General features: G+C 37.3%; 1 protein-coding gene across 2 annotated transcripts in view; it reads left to right on the top strand.

Annotated features, from left to right (window-relative positions):
* SMAD2 (SMAD family member 2) overlaps window positions 1-7,240 on the top strand; it is a gene marked incomplete at both ends in the record, with an annotated part of 64,576 nt that extends 57,336 nt beyond the window's left edge. For both annotated transcript variants that reach the window (XM_080714406.1, XM_080714407.1), the window contains 4 exons: window positions 695-907; window positions 4,483-4,620; window positions 4,806-4,950; window positions 7,117-7,240. In XM_080714406.1, coding sequence (XP_080570532.1) covers window positions 695-907; window positions 4,483-4,620; window positions 4,806-4,950; window positions 7,117-7,240 — 620 coding nt within the window. The remainder of the gene's footprint in view (window positions 1-694; window positions 908-4,482; window positions 4,621-4,805; window positions 4,951-7,116) is intronic.
* Window positions 7,241-21,029: the final 13,789 nt, after the last annotated feature.

The following is a 21,029-nucleotide window of genomic DNA, read 5'->3' on the forward strand; positions in this document are numbered from 1 at the left end:
AATTATCAGGTCATTCTTATGTTTTAGTCAAATTTTGGAAGTACATGTAATCCTTGTTTTCCCATGAAAAAAGTGGTCTATTGACTCCATATTGTTTCCATTTGCATATTCTTTGTGTTTTATTACTTTCTGCCTCTTACATACACTACGTGAGTTTTCTGTTTTTTGTTAGTAACTCAAGAATTTTTGATGAAAGAGTAATGTAAAAAAAAAGGTGTATTTTCTATCCTTTTTTATGATACTTCTTGTGGCTTTTATTGATATTTGCTCCAGCTTTATTCTACTTGTACTTTAAAAAATTATTTTATTGTATATTTTCAAACTGCACCAAGTATGGCAAGTTTACTTGTTTTTGCCTATGGTTATTTTGTTTTTGGACAAAAACTAGACTTAAAACAAATAACCCAATATAAACTGACCTAATGAGATTTGGAAAAACTAAAAATCTGGTTATGACTTGTAGAAGCCAGTATAGATGCTATGTCTACTTCCTGAGCTGTTTCTTACCAGCTTATGCTGGCATAAGAGCATGTGAAGATGATGATGCTCAATCTGTATTAGGCTTGAAATCTTTATAAATTTCTTTATTTTACTTTACTCATTTATTTTTCAGATTTGCAGCCAGTTACTTAGAACCTGCATTTTGGTGTTGAATAGCATATTATGAAAATTACTTTACTTATTTATTTTTCAGATTTGCAGCCAGTTACTTACTCAGAACCTGCATTTTGGTGTTCAATAGCATATTATGAATTAAACCAAAGGGTTGGAGAGACCTTCCATGCATCACAGCCCTCGCTCACTGTAGACGGCTTCACAGATCCCTCAAATTCAGAGAGGTTCTGCTTAGGTTTACTCTCCAATGTTAACCGAAATGCTACGGTAGAAATGACAAGAAGGCATATAGGTATGCTTTATTTTCCTTGTGTGAAAAGCCAGTGCTCTATGCTCATAATGTGGCTGTCTCCATGAGCTCAAGTGCATAGGCCTTACCATACTGATCCTGGTGATTTTTCATTCTTTAAACTCTCTTCTTCAACACCTCTTTGACAACTTTAGTACTGGAGAGTCCTTCAATAAACACATCTTAAAATAATTTTAGCTTTCTGAGTTTCTACCAGTCATAATACTACCATGTTCAGATTTTGGGTGCCATGATTCTTTTAAAATCCTAATTTTTTTCATTTTTTTTTTTTATCTCCTAGGTCCCCCTCTTCAGTAAGCTCGTATGTTAAACCAAATCTATTAATCTGAGGTTAGATACATAAGATAAGAACTATCATTTAATAGTTTAAAATGTAATTCAGAGGGTCTCAAAATATTATCTGGGAATCTCTGGCAATCCCAGAAACCCTTTAGCAAGTTTGTGAGATTGAAACTGTTTTAATAGTGCTAAGATTCTATTTGCCATTTTCATTCATTTTTTCAGAAATGAATAGTGGAGTATCCCAGGCCTTGTAGCATACAATTTTATAAGAGATGAAATATATATCTGATAGGAGAATCCAGCTGTCCTGTATGCCTCACGTAGAAGAAATTTGCAAAACCGAAACATTGCCACTTTCCTAGTAGTTTTTTCTCCTCCTCCTCCTCCTCTTCCTCCTCCTCCTCCTCCTCCTCCTCCTCCTCCTCCTCCTCCTCTTCTTCTTCTTCTTCTTCTTCTTCTTCTTCTTCTTCTTCTTCTTCTTCTTCTTCTTCTTCTTCTTCTTCTTCTTCTTCTTCTTCTTCTTCTTCTTTTTGTGGTACTGGGTATGAAACTCAGGGGTTTTCTACCTCCGGGCTACACTCCTACACCTGTTTTATTTTTTATTTGGAAACAGGGTCTCACTACATTGCTGAGAGCCTCACTAAGTAGCTCAGGCTACCTTTAAACCTGCTCGAGCCTCCTGTCTCCACCTCCCAAGAACTGAGTCCTAATAGTTTTTACTTTGAAATATAGCTCTTTTTCATAAATATTTTATTTACACAATGTTTTGGTTTTATTTTTAAGTGAATTCATGTGTTTTTTAAATCTTGGTTTTAATACCTAATATGCTTTTTCCATAAATATAATCCACATATACAAAAACCCTTTGAGGTCCTCAGTACTTTTTTTACTTCTGGGCTATCCTCCCAGACCTATTTTATGTTTTATTTGGAAACAAGGTCTCACTAAGTTGCTGAGAACCTCACTAAGTAGCTGAGGCTGGCTTCAAATCTGTGCAATCCTCCTGTCTTAGCCTTCCAAGCATGGGGTTACAAGTGTGCGCCAACACGCCCGGCAGTACTTTTTTTATTTTTTATTTTTGCAGGTCTGGAGATGACATTTGACCTCTGAGCTACACCCCCTGCCCTATTTTTTATTTATTTTTAAACAAGGTCTCACTAAATTGCAGAGGGTTTCACTAAGTAGCCGAGGCTGTCCGCGAACTGCGATCCTTTGGTCTCAGCCTCCCGAATGCTGGAATTACAAGCGTGCGCCACTACACCTGGCTTTTAGAGCCATTAATAATTGAGCATTGCCGGGCGTGGTGGTGTACACTTGTAATCCCCGCGCTTGGGAGGCGGAGACAGGAGGATCGCGCAGGTTCGAAGCCAGCCGCGCGCGCTGGCTTAGGAGACCCTGTTTCCAAAAATGAAAATGTAAAAATAGGTCTGGGAGTGTAGCCCGGAGGTAGAAGGGCTTCCAGGAACCCCAGTACCACCAAAAAAAAAAAAAAAGAGCATCATTCTCATCACTTTAAGATAGCTTCTTTTGATAATAGTGTGCTTATGTTTTCTTCGGATTAGCTATCACTTGTGAGAAATAATGCCAATTACCAAAGAGGGATTGATACTGTAAAATGATAGTGACTAAGAGGTTCTCAACTCTTGCTTGACATATAAATATGTATAATCTTGTTAGAGTACACAGGTATCATTTTAGGTGAGGGCCTCTGAATTATCCATCTCTGCTTTACTTACACATTGTGGGCCCTTTTCCCAGTGTTTTAATGTTTTAATTGGGATTTTGAATCAAAATAACAGTTTCTTCTGCCCTATTCACTTTTCCCAACAAAATTTTAGATCATATTTTTACTTATGATTTCTAGTTTAGCACGTGGTTTTGATCAGAGAAAATACAGCCTGAAAAATCTCTTTTTTGGATTTAATGATTCCTGAGAGTCAAGTACATGGTTTATTATTTTATAAATACCCCTAACATTGTCTATTTACTTATTTGTTTTGTGTTACTGGGTATTGAACTCAGAGATTGGCCTCTGAACTACACATCCATCTCTGTTTTACTTTTTTTAAAACAGGGTCTCAGTAAGTTGCTGAGGCTGGCTATCCATCTGTGATCCTCATGCCTCAGTCTCCTAAGTACTAACATAACAACCATGTGCCACTACACCCAGCTTCCCATAGTTTTAAGAGAACAAAGTTTGGCTTTAAGTCTGAATTTTTGGTTGTTCTTTTATTTTCTTTTGCTGAATAACAAAGATAATCTCCCCTTCTTAAGGCCAGATGATTTGCTACTTCACCCATTTCTGAAAAATCCCCTAACAACAAACTAGACGTGGTGGCAGGCACACACTTGTAATCCCAGTACTTGAGAGGCTAAGACAGGAGAATCTAAAGTTCACAGCCAGCCTCAGCTACTTAGTGAGGCCCTCTGCAACTTAGTGAGATACTGTTTCAAAATAAAGAATAAAAAAATAGGGCTGGAGGTATAGCTCAGAGGTAGAATGCCCCTAGGTTCCATCCCAGTACTGAAAAAAAAAAAAAAGAAGAAGCTCTTAATGGCTACTGATTTCTGAAATTCAGAAGTATTAAAAATACTCAGTATAGGCCAGGCGTTGGTGGCGCACGCTTGTAATCTCCGCACTTGGGAGGCAGAGACAGGAGGATCGCGCAGGTTCGAAGCCAGCCGCGCGCACTGGATTAGGAGACCCTGTTTCCAAATAAAAATGTAAAAATAGGTCTGGGAGTGTAGCCTGGAGGTAGAAGGGCTTCCAGGAACCCCAGTACCACCAAAAAAAAAAAAAAAAAACTATAATTTATTCAACCTAATTCTGCTTATATATACAGGGATTTGATTGCCACAAAAATGTATACTTTTTGAACCTCTTGATTTTTTTTTTTTTCTTAACTATAGTGGAGTCTTTAAGGAAAGACTTAGTAAAATGAATGTATATTTGTCCATATATTTGTAATACCTGAAATTAAGTAAAATCTTTTTTACTAATTTAAAAATGCATAATTTGTGTAAAATTTTAGTATCCTTGTACTTTTTTACATTGTGTAAATATTTTGATAAGCAAGTATTTAAAAATAATCATTGTTAAAAAGTACTTGAAAAAATATCAGTGTTTGCAAAGTTCAACTTCAGAAAAGCATGGCTATGAAAAATGTCATGGGAGGAATATCTTATATCATATTAGAATTCCTCCAAGAAGATTCTCCCAAAGTGACACTGAAGTCAGTGTTATAAAACTAACCCCATTATGTATTTTGTTTTAGGACGAGGAGTGCGCTTATATTACATAGGTGGGGAAGTTTTTGCTGAGTGCCTGAGTGATAGTGCAATCTTTGTGCAGAGTCCCAATTGTAATCAGAGATACGGCTGGCACCCTGCAACAGTGTGTAAAATCCCACCAGGTATGGACTTAACAATGTAAATAAACCTGTCACGTCAACTTGCTTAGTTTTTCTAGTTGTTTATAATTTTAGGGATCAGGAGATTCTTTGCATGCTCATGTTCTCAAGCCTGTAGCCCTTTTTAAATTATTTTCTAAGAATGATACTGTTTTTATACAATTTTCTTTACTTTTTCTCAATCTTAGGCTGTAACCTGAAGATCTTCAACAACCAGGAATTTGCTGCTCTTCTGGCTCAGTCTGTTAATCAGGGCTTTGAAGCCGTGTATCAGCTAACCAGAATGTGCACCATCAGAATGAGTTTTGTGAAAGGGTGGGGAGCAGAATACCGGTATGAAATGTGTATTTGGTTCTTAAATTTTTACAGTGTAATTATTTGTTATTTTGCATTTTCTGGAGTTCATTTATACCTGTTATCATTGAGGATGTGGAATCACCAGATCTTTATGTGAAATTAGGGAAAGAAAGCTGGAAGACTTCTAGATTCAAAACTTGTAAATTGCTGTGCTGGCATTATAGAAGATATGATTAAAACGTGTATAGGCATGCATTTTAACATACTATAGTCTTAAGTACTATAAAGGGGGTGTGGGATGTATTTGAAGGATTATGTCATTTCAGAAGAGGAAAAATATTTCCACTTGGGACTCATGGAAATCTTTCTTGTAGAGATGGCCATGATCTATATTGACAGAACAGGATTTCAGTAGCGCTGGGCATGGTGGCGCACTCTTGTAATCCCCATGCTTGGGAGGCGGAGACAGGAAAATCACGCTGGTTCGGAGCCAGCCTTTCTGGCTTAAGAAACCCTGTTTCCAAATAAAAAAATATAAAATAGGTCTGAGAGTGTAGCCTGGAAGTAGAAGGGCTTCCAGGAACCCCAGTACCACCAAAAAAAAAGGATTTCAGTAGATGGGGATGGGCAAAGTGGGACATTATAATTCTGACAATAGAATAGAAATTTTATTTGGAGTATAGAAAGAAGAGAAAAGAGCCCAGCAGAGTGGCGCATGCCTGTAATCCTAGTGGGGGAGAGGCCGAGACAGCAGGATTCACAGATTTTTTTGAGACCAGCCTTAGCAACCTAGCAAGACTTTGTTTCAAAAACAAAATAAGACAGGGTTGGAGTTATATCTTAGAAATAGAATAGGAAAGGAGGGAGGGAGGGGAAGGGGAAGAAAACTGGACAAGTAAGTTGAGACCAGTTGAAGAACTAGTCCCTTTTATCCTCAGTTTTGCTTTTAATTATCTACAGTCAGCTGATGGTAATTTCCTGGTACTTCCATCTTGCTACATGTAAAGGCTAGCAGAGAGGCTCTCAGACATAGAAAATCAGATATTTGCAATTGGAAGTTGGGTCTAGTACATTGACTATCTTAAGGGTATAGTAGGGGCACTGACACCATCTGCTATAGAAAATCATATTCTTTGAAATAGAGTTTGAAGAGTTTATGAAGTCATTTAGAGATCAAGAGTTGTTAATAGACTTTTTTTGTGTTTGTAGAGCTGTCCTATTGAAGAAGGAAAAGCATATTTATTGACTTACTCTACCTAGCAAATACGACAGAACTAAAATGAGTGTATTGGAAATGACAAGGGGTCATTGAATACTTTGTGATTTTCAGGGAGTAGCTCTTTTTGTTAAAGATGTTTTTTCATTGAAAGCTTAACTCTAAAAGAGATTTTTTTTACATCTCTCTCTCTTTTTTCTTTTTTCTTTTTCTTTTTTTTTTTTTTTGATGGTACTGGGGATGGAACCCAGGGGCCTTCTACCTGTGAGCTACACTCCCAGACCTATTTTATATTTTTATTTGGAAACAGGATCTCTTAAGCCAGCCTCCTTCCTGTCTCCGCCTCCCAAGCGCGGGGATTACAAGTGTGCGCCACCACGCCCGTCTTTTTTACATCTCTTGAAAAGAGAACTCTCATTGAAGTACTCTGGAGATCACCCATTTTTTCAAAATAATAATCAGAAGCAGGGCGTAGTGATGCACACTAGTAATCCAGCATTTGGGAGGCTGAGACAGGAGGATTGCAGTTGGCAGACAGCCTCAGTTACTTAGTGAGGTCTTCTGCAACTTAGTGAGGCTCTGTTTCAAAAATAAAGAATAAAAACTAGGGCTGGGAGTGTGGCTCGGAGGTAGAATTCCCCTGGGTTCCATCCCCAGTACCTAAAAAAAACCCCAAAAAGTCAGATACCCAAAAGTAATAATTGTTTAAAAGAAATTAGATTTTTAGTATATACAGTGGGGTTATTTTTGTTGTTGTTATTTTGAAACAAGGTCTCATTATGTTACCCAGGCTGGTCCTGAAGTCCTGGGCTCAAGTGATCCTCTGGCCTTAGGCTCCTACAGAGCTGGCACTACATGTATCCCACTGAACCCACTGAATCTGGCTTATGCAGTCTTTTCCTTTTCTAAATTTGTAATGCATGTACTAAAACATAGCTATGTTACTCTTTTTCATTTCATATTTTTTTTTATATTTTTTCAAACAGAAGGCAGACAGTAACAAGTACTCCTTGCTGGATTGAACTTCATCTGAATGGACCTCTACAGTGGTTGGACAAAGTATTAACTCAGATGGGATCCCCTTCAGTGCGTTGCTCAAGCATGTCATAAAACTTTTCACTGAGTCCCATCAAAAGACTTCATGTAACAACTCTTCTGTCATAGTATTTGTGTATGGTCCGGATGGACTGTTTGCTATCCAAAAATTCCAGAGAGAAAACAGCACTTGAGGTCTCATCAGTTAAAGCACCTTGTGGAATCTGTTTCCTATATTGAATATTAGATGGGAAAATTAGTGTCTAGAAATGCCTTCCCATTAAGGGGGGGAAGAGATGATTAAAAGACTTAATGATACCTTGTTGGGCATAAGACTGAGTGTTCCAAAGGCTTATTAGTAACAGTAGTAGTTATGTGTACAGGTAATGTATCATGACCCAGTATCGCAGTATTGTGCTGTTTATATACATTTTTAGTTTGCATAAATGAGGTGTGTGTGTGTGCTGCTTCTTGATCTAGGCAAGCCTTTATAAAGTTACAGTTCCTAATCTGTTATTCCCACTTCTCCATTATTTTTGTGTCTTTTTTAATATATAATATATATCAAGATTTTCAAATGATCGTTTAGAAGCAGATTTTTCTTGTGGAAAAACTAATTTTTCTGCCTTTTACCAAAAATAAACTCTTGGGGGAAGAAAAGTGGATTAATTTTTTTAAGTCTTGACCTTAATATGTTTAGTGAGGCTTAACACTCATCTTTTTGTGTGTGTGTTTAATTACTGCTAAGTCTCATTATAAGGAAACCATACTGAAAACCTTTCCAAGCCTCTTTTCTTCATCCCACTTTTTTTTGTTTGTTTTTGTTTTTTGTTTTGATACCAAAACAGTGCAGTGTGATGTCATTGCCAATAATAGTTTCCCTGATACTTCTGGCACTAGTTAATTCTGGGCCCAGTAAAAGTTCATATGGAATAAGTCCCCTTGTCTTACAATCAGATTTCAACATAATAATTGACTTGTATAACCTATTCTTAATTGATTTAACCTTCCACTTCATAAGAATGCACAAGTAGCAATCTAATTATTTTCAGGGGTATTTTTAAAAAAGCAAATCTATAAATATAAATGCCCTTTTTAAAAGGTATTGTAAAATATTTCAGCAACAGGCCTTCTCTTTAATTTGAATAGCTTCATTTGACTTAGTTACCAGATTGTATTATGAAATGGACCTTTTGTAAATGTAATTGCTTCTGTGAAATACCTAGAAAAGTGATGGTTAGGTATGATCAGCAGATAAAGGCCATCTGTTTTTAAAGTTGTATTCAATTTATAAATTGAATGTTATTTTACATAATTATGAATTCAGAATTTTAAAAACTGGGTGAGAAGCCATTTAGCAAGTTTTTTAGCATATGATTACCTGCCTTCTGAGCTGTTCTTATCCTGGATATGTGGTTGACTATATATTATGCTCTGCAGTGAGAGGAGAGTTCAGAAGCTCTGTTGGTAGTGCATTCTGTAACAAATAACTACTATGTCTAATGTTGACTCATTGCAGTGTAAACATTTCTTCTTGTTTGCATCTTATGGAAATGGAACTAACCACTCCTGATGCTGGTCCCCTTTTCCTAAATTTTCATATTTTTGAAGATAGATACCTTTGGTACTTGTTCTTTGAAACCATAATCACCTGTATGTGCAGGTATCATTTTCGATACTTTAAGCATTGGGTTTTTTTCTACTGGATATTCCCCCAGTGTGTGTGTGCGTGTGTGTGTGTGTGTGTGTGTGTGTGTGCGCGCGCGCGCGCGCGTGTGCACGCGTGCGTTCATGTAAATTTGGTATAGTAATTTTTTATTCATTCAACAAATATTTATTGTTCACCTGTTATGTGCCAGGAACTTTCTTAGCCTTTGGGTAAAGGTGAACAGACAGCTACAGTTCCTGCCTTTGCTGAGACAGCAGTCATGCTAACCTGTAATTATCTGTCTGAAGGAGATAAGCAGGGTACTGTACTAGAGAATAACAAGATGGGATGCTTGTTAGGACATCGGGACAGGCCTCTAAGGAAGTGATGCTTGCGCTAACACCTGACCTAGAAGGAGCAAGCCATGTGAAGAGCCAAGGGAGATAAGCACTTCTGGCGAAGAGAACAGCATCAAGTGCAAAGGCTCATGCTAAAGGAAACTTACTATTAGGTGTTAATGCTTTATACAGAAACCTCTACACAAATCCAAACTTGAAGAATGGTTCTACAGTTTATAATATGTTGAAGGTGGCCTTATTTTGTGATAGACTGTTTCGTGTCATTATACTAATATCTTCCTCGAACCTTTGAGTAAAAAAATTCTTATTTGTGCCAGGTCAATACCACTTAATTTACAATCCTTTCTTAACAAATTTTACCAGTGTAGTGACCTGCTGCTTGCCTCCAGACTTCCTGCTGCCCATTGCTCATGACTTCTGCCCATGTTGGGATTAATGTCCCAGGTAGTATCATTGTTGGGCTTGCTGGAGATGATCAGTGGAGCACCTGCCCCTCACTGGAAGTTTTTACATACTAGGAAACTTGTATTGATGTTAGGGAACAGGTCAAAAGGTAGACAGGCCTGGCAGTTACTCTTGAATTGGCATGTGAAAGGAAGTAGTGCCGACTGTGGCATTTCCACAGTGGAGCAGATCTCCATGATTCAGTTGGGGTTTTTCTGTACAATATGAAACTGGACTGAACTCTTTGGGAACACCTGTTATATTGAGCAGTTTTACTTTTGAACAGTGATCACTTTTGTGTGAATATGTTTAATGATCATATTTGCTTTTAATGAGATACTGGTTTTTTCCATTATATTTTGTCTACTGTGCCTAATTTTTGTTGACTTTTTTTTTCCTTTCTAGGGGTGGTTTTTATTCCAAGTGATAGGGTCTCCTCGCTGTCAAATTGTCTTTATTTAAATAAGTGGCATTATTTAGATTTGTCCTCCACAGTACTAGTGGTACCTCATTGTTGATACCCTGAGAACTGTGTGGCTGTGCTGCTATCCCAGTTCAAGTGTAATGGGGGCTTCCCCAGTGGCTCCACAGCCACTGTGGGGCTGGCTTAGGGTTTGGAGGCTGATACTGTTCCCACCGACTTTGGTCCAACCAGTGGCAGCTTATTTTATTTTATATTGGAAGTCTGAATGAAATTTATTTGGAAAAAGTTTTGTTACTTTTTAAAAAATAAAGTTTGTAAAGTCTTTATACCCAGATTTAGAATATATAACTGGATTTAAGCCAAACTTCTTCAATACCACTAAATTGTACTCCTTTCATCATATTTAAAGAAGCATTCCTGGTAAGGTCTGAACCATCCCAATTATAATGACTTTACAATATGGTATGCATTCAGTCAGTGAACACTTATTGTTGCCTATTGTTTACCCAGCCACTGTGACAGATACTGCATAATAGAGTTAATACAACATGATTCTGGCCCTCGAGCTGGGCTTAGTCTTGGGAGGTTACTGTTGATCTCAGGACCTGCCACTTAGTCAGAAGAAAGTCTGCCTAAGTTTTCTTAAAAACTAAGTATTCTAATTCTGTATTCCTACTCTGTATTCTAAGTATATACTTGCAGATTATTTAATAGCTAGTTATGTTTATCTTAGTGCAGTTTTGTTTAATTCATCTTTCTTTGAAACATCAGGTTTTCTCCTTTGTTAAAATTATTTTAATTTCACTTTATTTATGCCTTTGTTGTCAATTTCTTCAAGACTAAGACTTTGGAAAGTGAAAAACAATCTAATCTCTTGATAGTTGAAATCAAATAAAAGAAAGTATATACCCAGTTGATTTCTCTACCTCTTCCAAAAGTTGCTCATATATGACTTTAAAATGTATCTTTTTTAAAAAAAAATTATTAAGTATTTTGAGCATTTTTTCTATATTAGGCACCCTCTTGGGTAGATGGTGGGATATAAAGTAAGACAATCTTTGCTGTACTTCAGATCTTTTTTGTAGCCTTTGCTTTAAAAGCTGAACCATTTCTATTTGCCTTCTTCCTTGCTATCTCCCCCAAGTATCTCTTTCTTGCTTGCTTTTTCTTTTTTTAGTGCTGGGGATCGAACCCGGGGCCTTTTGCACTCAGAGCAAGTGCTGCACCACTGAGCTACATCCCCAACTTTCCCAGGTACCTCTCTAGATAACTTAGTAATCTGTGGACATGAGCAACCAGGGATCTTTTCTCTTACTTGGAACTAAGGCATTGCTGTTGAGATATATCAAATTATTGCCCATTTTCATTTGCTTTATTTTATTCTTTATATTTATCATCTGAATTTTATTTTTCCTCTCTTTCTGACAACATGTATCCAAGTGGTACTCACTGATTGACCATACCCTTGTCAGCCATATTTTATCTGCATACATTAAAATGTCTCTCTTCTTTGTATGTTATTTCCCAAAATAAGAAAGGTGTTTCCAAACACAAAGTCACTGCTTCTGTACCAGGAAGGTTAATATTGTTCAAATTGATATGCCACTTTAGTCTTAAAAATGCCTCTGAAATTGTATCCAGTTAAATGCATTTGGGGCTGGCAAGTAGTAAATTATAAAATTCTGTTATATTTAAGATTATGAGCTTTTCTGATAACATAGAGCCAGTGTTATCCCTTTAATACCAGCCTTGTTCCATCTTGGAGCATGGAGTTGTTGTATTTAGTATAAGTGAGATGATAATGGTGTGTTGTGTGGTCTGTAGAGCATGAATTCCAATATTGAATTATTTCTCTACCTTTTCAAGTTTCCATGAGTGTGTTGTTTGTTCGGATTACCTTTTTCGTGTAAGGATTGAGGGACAAATTATCTCTTGGAGCAAAATTCTATGTTTTGATTTTCACAACCAGGAAATTGAGCTATACTGTAATTGCCTTTATGATAAGAACTTGTGTTCATGTAATTTCTTGAGTAGGAACTGTTTTATCTTGAATATTATAGTTAACTTTATATATAGCAAAACTGCCTCAAGCTTTTTAATGGATAAAATTTATGTAGACGTTACACTCATAGAAAAATTAACAGCTGGGGTCATTTTTAACAGTAGTAAGTGATTTCATTGTTTCAATATTATATATCAGCAAAAAGTCAATTAAAGACATACTACTTTCATGGACAGACCATCAGTGTAATAATAAAAATTCTGCCAGAGGCCTAATTTTGCAGTTTTTTTTCGTATGCCATTTTTAGGCAGCTTGGAACAAGACTCCTAAGTGGAATTCATTAACAATAGATAAAGCTGTGCTATGTACCCCTTCACATTGGTCTCTGGAATATACTAATTCAGAGTTACTTTTTTTTTTTTTTTTGTGGTACTGGGGTTCCTGGAAGCCCTTCTACCTCCGGGCTACACTCCCAGACACCTATTTTGTATTTTTATTTGGAAACAGGGTCTCTTAAGCCAGCACACGCGCCTGGCTTCAAACCTGCGAGATCCTCCTGTCTCTGCCTCCCAAGCGCGGGGATTACAAGCGTGCGCCTCCACGCCCGGCTCAGAGTTACTTTTTTTAAAAAAATGTTAAATAATTCTCCATTTGTTCCTCTCTGTCCCTCCCTCCCTCACCAATAAGATTACTGCTTAAGATACCTGGGAAGTACCAGTACAGGGCCAAGTTCTTATGTATCTAATGAGAGCCTCAGGTGGTTCTGATCAGATATTCTTAGCTCTGCTGAGCAAAAATGGATTTTCCAAGGTTCTTTGGGCCATCCCCAACTCAAAGGGGACCTAGCCAAAGTATATTAACCTAAATTAACAGTGTCACTGGGCTTGCTGCCATGAGGTCCATAATGGACCTAAAATTTCACTATTATTTGAGATGTAAGAATCCTTTGGGAGAATAGTGCCACTGATGATAGAGGTTAAAAAAAAAAAAAGGCTCATTAACTACACACAGAGGACTCTGAGATTTTTTTCTTAGTATTTTCTAAAGAAAAATGACATCTTTCTGTCCTCCAGAAAAATAAGAGCTCTTACTCTAATTTTCTCATTTGCTCTTTTTGGGTGGGAAATTGAAATCTTTATTTCTAATTAAAGATAAGTTATTGATCAATGAAATCTATAATAAATTTAAGGTCAAAGGTAAAAGTTTCAGAATTGGGAAAATACTTAAATAGTATATACTTTGCATTTCACATCCGTTCTTCTTTCTTCCTGTGACTAAAGTTTTGGGCTATTTTACATTGTTAGTCACTAGGTAACTTGCCATATTTCTAGTTCTATATTAAGTTCTGCCCTTTACAGTGCTGTTGCATAAAGTTGGTTCTTAGCATTTGTCTGTAGGAATAGGAATCTTACTAAAAGGCTTTGTTCTTCCAGTGAAATTTTTCTTTTCTCATTAAGTTCCTGAGAAAATAATCTGTTTGTCTTGTTCACATTTTTGGGTTGTTCAAATTGAAAAGAAATTTAGTGAGAAAGGATAGGGTTTTATGGTTAATATGTCATTGCCTTAAATATGTAATTATTTTTTTGTTTATGTAGCTTATGTACACATGGATTTAGTTAAACCAGGAGATATACTTACATGTAGCGATTAGGTAACGTGCATAAATTTTTATTTAAAGAAAAGATTTCTTGGCAAAATGCAGAAGCCTAATTGGGGCATTTCTTAGACCAACATTACCTCAGCTTTGTGTTTGCTTCTCTGACCCTGACTTTTAAGGTATTAAGATTTGTATCTTTTTTTAGTGATAGTGATGCTATGATACTAAGCATTTTATACAGAGGATAAAACAAGAAAAAATGTAGAGATAAAGTTGAAAGCAGCTCTGCAGCCACAGCCTTATAGGCAAAATAAAAATGTTCATATCTGGGAATATTCTTATCATTTTTTTCCCCAGGCCAGACTTTTTGGTTCAGCACAGTAAAAAGTAATGTAATTCTAGGCTTTTGAAAATATCTCCAAGTTGGCAGTCGTCTTTTCAATCTATGAAGCAAGAATGTGGGCAATAGTTGGCATTGAATGTTTTCACCTAAAAAAAGAATATAAAGACATAAACTGGATTATTCATTTTGCTCTGGAGATTTTAAAAACATACCTGTAAAATCCTGCATAACTGAACAAAGCCTGAAGAACCTTTGGAAGATCTGTTTGAAAAGAGATTTCAAGAGTGAATTTTGACATACTTCTCACTAAATTTGCTTGGCACAATTATTCTTAAAGTTAATACCATTAAGTAAGGTATTTTTTTTGGACTTTGTAGCCAAGTTTGAGGAACTAAGCAATAGCAAGTGAGCTTAATATTTTGGGAGCTAATGTCCTTAAAAGTAGACTTATACTTTTATAAATGCTTAGCCTTTCACTGGTAGGAGTGCGTGGTGTTCTTAGGGCCTGTGGTGCCTGGGTCTGAAAGGTTTTTGGACATGGGACCCTCGGTGCAGTGCTCAGGTGAGTCCCAGGTCACCCAGGAAGAATTAACCACCTCAGGTGCGCTCATGATGTATGTACCTTCACTCCCAGAAGTGGTCACAGGTGCTGCCATGTTCAGTGGCACCCTGGCTATCAAACTTCAGATACTGAGATAGGTATCCTTCAATCACTACTGGGGATGGAACTTGAGATTGACAGCCAGCAGTAGCTAAAAGCACCAACGTGATGAGAACAGCAGTGATCAAGTCAAGATAACTGGTCTAATGGAACAGGAACACTAGATAGCTGAGTTCTTGAGAATCTGTTTATTGTAAATGGCAATCATGTGTCCTTATACATTTAATATGAAATTTAAATTTTTTACAGTAAAAATTGAAGTGGTTATAGATTTCTTCTCTTAGAGGAAAAATATGGCCTTTGATGATTTTGCCATTTATGTTTTCTAGTCTGGCCTGCTCAAGAAGCCAGAATGGAGTTTATTTCTTTTTGATGGGTGTTGTATTGAAATTAGTAACCATGGTCAGCCAGTAGAATGACCATTTGCTGTCAAGTCTTAAGTCACCTTCCTTCCTCCTAAGGTGCTTCCTCGCTAAAGCACCGGCATGAGTGGAGGGCTGCGGCAGCATGAGCTTCGTAATACTCTACGACGGGTGTGGGCTCTGTTCTTGTTCCCCTCTGGTGGTCCTCTGCACACTGTGATGGAGACGTTAAATGTGTTCTTTGTGCTTTCCTCCTGTGACTGTCAGAAGAATAATGTGGTTCCTTAAGATATTTTTTAAAACAATGAGCTAAAACTCTATTACAGCTGGTTTTCAAGTTAAAATTGTGAAATACTGACTTCCTTCCCCCACCCACACCAAATATTTTAGTCTATTTAAAGTATTAAAATATAGTTCTACTTGAGAAAACATTGCTAAATGTCCTGCGGTTTCCGGTCAGTTTATATATATATATATATATTTGTGTGCATATGTATGTGCTTTCACTTTTTACCTCGTTTGCTCTCTACCTGTGTTAACAGTATTGTTGCCGTTGAAAGGTGGACCGTTTTCCTAGCATTAAAAAAAGCCATTTGAGATGTTTACGATATTATGGAACTGGTTTTTAATTGTTTTACTTTTTATTTAAACTGATCTTTAAATTTTCAATTACATTTTTGTCCACTTATATGGATACAAACTTTTATTTGTTGAGAATACTTCATAAATGTATGCTCATAAGTGCATCTTGTTATTTTTTTTAAGTTTGACAAAAAGACTATTTTACCCCTCAGTAAGTACAGCTTATTTAACAAACAAAACACAATGCTAGTTATGCATTTTTATTTCAGAGCTTGTCTATGCCAAATTAGTGATCTAATAGAGATAATCTCCATTGCAAACAAAACAAATTAGAAGGTGAAATTCAGGCTTACTCTCTACATGCACTGTCAGCAAAAAACTTTTTTAGAGGCCCCACTGAAAAATGTTAGACAAAATATAATCTCATAATTTTATCATTACTATGAAAAAAGTTAAGAAACTTTTAAAGCCTGTACTTCCTTTATGCCTTGTAGAAGCTCAGTTTTGTGGGTGAATATCTATCTTTTAGGTTAGTAGGCTGCTTTCTTCAAGCCACTTTAAAACATGTTTTAGGAGACCTCAAGAGCTAATGTACACTATTCTATTTGGCATTGAACAGCCCAGGGACTGACATAATTTCACCAGATATTTTTATTGGTAGAAAACCTTAAACAGATTTGCTACTTAAATTGCTATGACATATAACTTAATAAACATCTTAAGTTGACAGATGACTGCAAGAGATTCTTCTTAATTGTCATGTCATCCTGGGAACATTTCCTGCTGAAATGACCCTGGTGGTAATGGAAGATTATAATGGCCCTGGTGTCCACATGTTTATCAAGTAGCTAAAGAGAGGAGAGAACCACTAAGGTAGATGCTTGGGTTCTGTCCCCTCTTAGTATACTTAGTATGCTTTTTTATTTTTTCTATTAAGACTTGAACCCAGGAGCATTCCGCCTCTGAGCTATACCTCAGCCCTATTTTATTCTTTAATTTGAAACAGGATCTTGCTAGTTTGCTGATTCTGTCCTCAAATGTATAGTCCTCCTGCCTCAGACTCCCAAGTACTGAAATTACAGTTGTGTGCCATTACACCCAGGTTGGCATATCTTTTTTTTCTTTTTCTATTTGCTTTGAAATAAGTTGAAAGGCTTGAGTGCAGGAAGCAGGCATATTGATAAACTGATGTAACTCAGTATGATAATTTTAAATACCAGGTATGTCCACGAGCTAGGGTGAGAATCTTGTTCACTTTCTACTGAAGAACATACTTGAATCATGCACTTGTCTAGCTTTTATGGGGAAGGTGGGGGGCAAGGTCCTGAGGATGGGATCCAAGAACATTCTTCCACTGAGCTAGACCCTCAGCCCTTCTTACTCTTTATTGTGAAACAGGTTCTCATTAAGTTGACCAGGCTGACCTTGATCTCGGAATCCTGTCTTACCCTTCCGAGTACTAATATTATAGATGTACATCACCACACCTGGCCAGCTTTCTTTTTGACAGATCTAGTCATCAAAATATACAGAGGCCAACCTAAGAATTATGAGTTCACAAATGGGGAGACAAAAAATGTTCACACATAAAGATAATGCTGCAACAGATGAGTATGAAAAAATCAGCTTAACTGGTGATTTTGTGTAAAGTTTCATATAGTTTTTCATATAGTTATATTCTTTTCTTCTTTCTTTCTTTTTTTTTTTTTGTGGTGGTACTGGGGTTCCTGGAAACCCTTCTATTTCCGGGCTACCTTTCCAGACCTATTTTATTATATTTTTATTTGGAAACAGGGTCTCTCAAGCCAGTGTGGCTGGCTTCGAACCCGCGCGATCCTTCTGTCTCTGCCTCCCAAATGCGGGGATTACAAGCGTGCCCCACCACGCCCAGGTATAATCGTTACATTCTTAAAATCTAATTAATAGAGGGGAAGAACATTGAGTCATACTTAGAAAAATGAATTCAGGGCTGGGTCAGCAGTAGACCAAACGTGCTGTTTTGGGAGCTTTGTCAGTGTATTCTAGCATTACCATGCTCCAGGACAGGCTAGATGACCTTACTAGTACAATGTAAATGGAATTTGAGAAAGTAATTTGCCAGTTTTTACAACCTTCAGTATATGTTGTCTCCTTCTGTCCTTAATGCCATATGAGATTACTATGTAATCTTTAAAAAAGATAGGAAAGAGATGTAATCATGAAGGAAGGAAAAGGTACTTCTAAACTGGTCAAAGAAGAGGATAATGAAGTACAGTACAAGTACCCCATTCAAGGATGCATTCAATTTGGAGATGCCAACATCTTAAAACAGGCCAAAGTGAGGTCTTAGAACAAGTCTTGTGGATCTGTTCATGAAAACATTACTGAGCTGCTGCCATTGTGGCAAGCAGGAAATAGGCACCCATAAGCCCATCAGGTGCAGTTGTGAAGCCCACATATAGTAGAGCTAGGTGTCTGGGAGGTAAGTCATAGATCCCAGTGAACCTTGGATACCATAATCTACAATGAGAGTGTGCTGCCGAGCAGTCATTTGGCAGCAAGGCTGTGGGCATGCCAGCAGTGACCTAGCCAAAGATGGGCTGCACAGGTGAGCGGGGGTGGAGAAGCCGCACATAAACAGTAATTGCAGTGTATGTGTGTGTATTAAATGGGACTATCATGAATTTTTCCCCCTTCTTTGGACAACTGAAATCTGTTAATCTAGATAGCTCCCTGAAATTTTAGAGTTTGTTACATGTGTGGACTTTTCTGATAGTAGCAAATCACCTGAGGCCATAACCCCTGCCCAGCAGTGACTTGAGACCACCCATCTTAAACTTCAGCTGGAAAGTCATTTACTCTGATTTAAAATTTTAGGGTTCTTTGTTTGAGAGATCTTCCCTAAATTTACTTTTTGACAGTATTTGGTCACATCAGTGCCATGTAAATAGCATTTTAATATAAATGATGATTCACTTATTGTGAATAATCGTGAGCACACTTTTCTAAGGAATATTTATTTATTAATTTGCAGGTTTGGGGATGGAAACCAGAGGCATTTGACCTCCGAGCTACACCCCCTGCCCAATTTTTTATTCTTTATTTTAAAGCAGGGTCTCACTGAATTGTGGAGGGCCTCACTATTTAGATGAGGCTGTCTGCAAACGTCCGGTCTCAGCCTCCCGAATGCTGGGATTACAGGCGTGCGCCACCACGCCTGGCTAGGAATTGAATTTTATAGAGATAATGCTTTCATCTGTTAAAAAAAAAAAAAATGTCCTATGAAGCATTGTGGTTTCCTGCTATGCCCTGAAATTGTTAAAGGGAAAGTTTTCTCCTACAAGCTATATGCATAAAGGCAGTAAGAGCCACAAATTTTCAATTCTAAAATGAAAACTATGACAGAAGTCTTAAAAACTTTAAAAGTTTAATTTTTGAATAAAGTACTATTTTTCTGTCCTTTGTCATTCCAGTATTTAGATACTTGAGTATAACTTAATAAAGTCAAAAGATTTGGCAAATTAAATTTTGGTGTTCAGAGTTCCTGACAATTACTATATAACATGGTGCAATTTTTATTTACCAGAAGAATGTTAACCTTAATAGCCCCTGCAATTGAAGAAACCCTTAGGAAACTCCTTTAAAATATTTGATTGGTTTGTTCCTTTTTTTTTCTTTTAAAGAAGTGAAATCACAAAAGATGTCTAAGAATCTGACATGCCTGTATTTCATTCTTTAAAGTTTATTTTTGAAAATGGATGTATGCTTTGTGAATCTACCATTTTACAATTTATATCTGACTTAAAACTGTGGGCATGTCTTTTTTCTAACCAATATTGCCTTCAAGGAATAACTAATCTTAGGTTCACAATTAAAGATTGGTTAGAGAGAGGTTTTGAACATTAAAACTCTTACGATTAACCTGGAAAGTGGGGGAGGAGATGTGACAGTCTGCTTGGTCGCCTGGGTATTTCTCAGCAGAGAATAGCAGTATCTTAAAGACTTTTAAACCAAGGATGCTGAGGAAGGAATGCTTGAAGAAAAAATTGCTGTAACCAAATACTTCTTTTATCTTGGATGATGGGCTAAAATCTCAGTTGGACAAAAGAACATTCTGCTTGTGTTAAGTCTTGGTTTTCATTCCAAGTGTAATGGAAATACAGATGGACTTAGAATCAGAGGTGGGTCTGGGGTTTGGACCCTGACTGTGCTAAGTTTTGTGAATGAATAAAACATTCATCAGCCTTAAAGTTCCAAAATGAGGAAGTTAGTTTCAGGGTGGTAAAGAGGGTGAAATGAGATCACTTGAAAAAGCCTTTAGCACAAAGTAGATTCTCAGCATTATTAGGTGGCAGGATCTGCACAGTCTACAAAATACCAGGAGATGATAACTGAAGGTGGTCACTACCAAATCCTCTCAGAAAAGTTGCAAAAGAAATTCAGACTTGGAAATGTCAAATTAAAACCTAAGGGAGTAGTTATCTGTTGCCACAAAACCACAGAAACCTCATGGCACGATGTTTCTTGTGCAACAGTAAACATTTAGTTTGCGAGGTAGGTCAGGGCTTCCAGATGGGTGCCTTCAGGGCATCTCTAGTCTTGCATGGTTCACTGGGTAGTCATTCTCAACTGGAGGGACTCAGAAGTTTTCTACGTGCTTAATCTCCATCAGACTAGCCCAGCTTTTATAGAGGTGGCAAAGGGCAACAGCAACTGTGCCCCCTCCTGGGATGCCTCCCAAGTCTGCACACTTCGTGCTGACCAGCATTTACCAGAAACAAGCCACTGGCCAGGCAAAGTACAAAACACTAGAGCAGAGGCAGACGGTGGAGGAAGTGGATCTGTGACATCCATACTTTGCCCTGCCAGCTACTGTATTGTAGTACACTACCTGCACTGTTTGCCAGGACAGAGAAAGATGGAGAGAAACCCAAGAGATCTTTATCTTAGTCCTTACAGAGTAGCCACTTGGTTCCGTATATTTAAATTCATTGAGCATTAAGTAGATGCCTCTTTTTAACATACCCCAGAAAGGGGAGTTTAAGCAGAACATTTTCTAGCCAAGAGTTGCTCATTGCTTGTCTCTGCTCCTGGCCATTGTCACATGACTGGAAGTTAATACCCTATTACCTCTGCAGAGCTAGAAGACAGAAGGAAGCATTCATGGTGAACACTCAATAATGCCACTTCTAACCTCTTTCTGGAATTTGTTGATGCCCTCTCATCTCTCATCTCTTGCTGGCCACTTTCAGAAGAAGCCTGATGTGCTTTGGGCAGCTTTTCCTGTATTTATTTAGCAATAATTTGATCAAGGTATGTTTTGACTCTTGACACTGAAAAAAACTTTTATTTTTTTCCGGTAGAAACCAGGAGCATTCTACCTTTGAGCTACACCCTCAGCCCTATTTTATTTTTATTCTGAAACCAGGTCTCACTAAATTGTAGAGGGCTTGACAAATTACT

Source organism: Muscardinus avellanarius (assembly GCF_963383645.1).
Source record: "Muscardinus avellanarius genome assembly, chromosome: 17".
NCBI lineage: Eukaryota > Metazoa > Chordata > Mammalia > Rodentia > Gliridae > Muscardinus > Muscardinus avellanarius.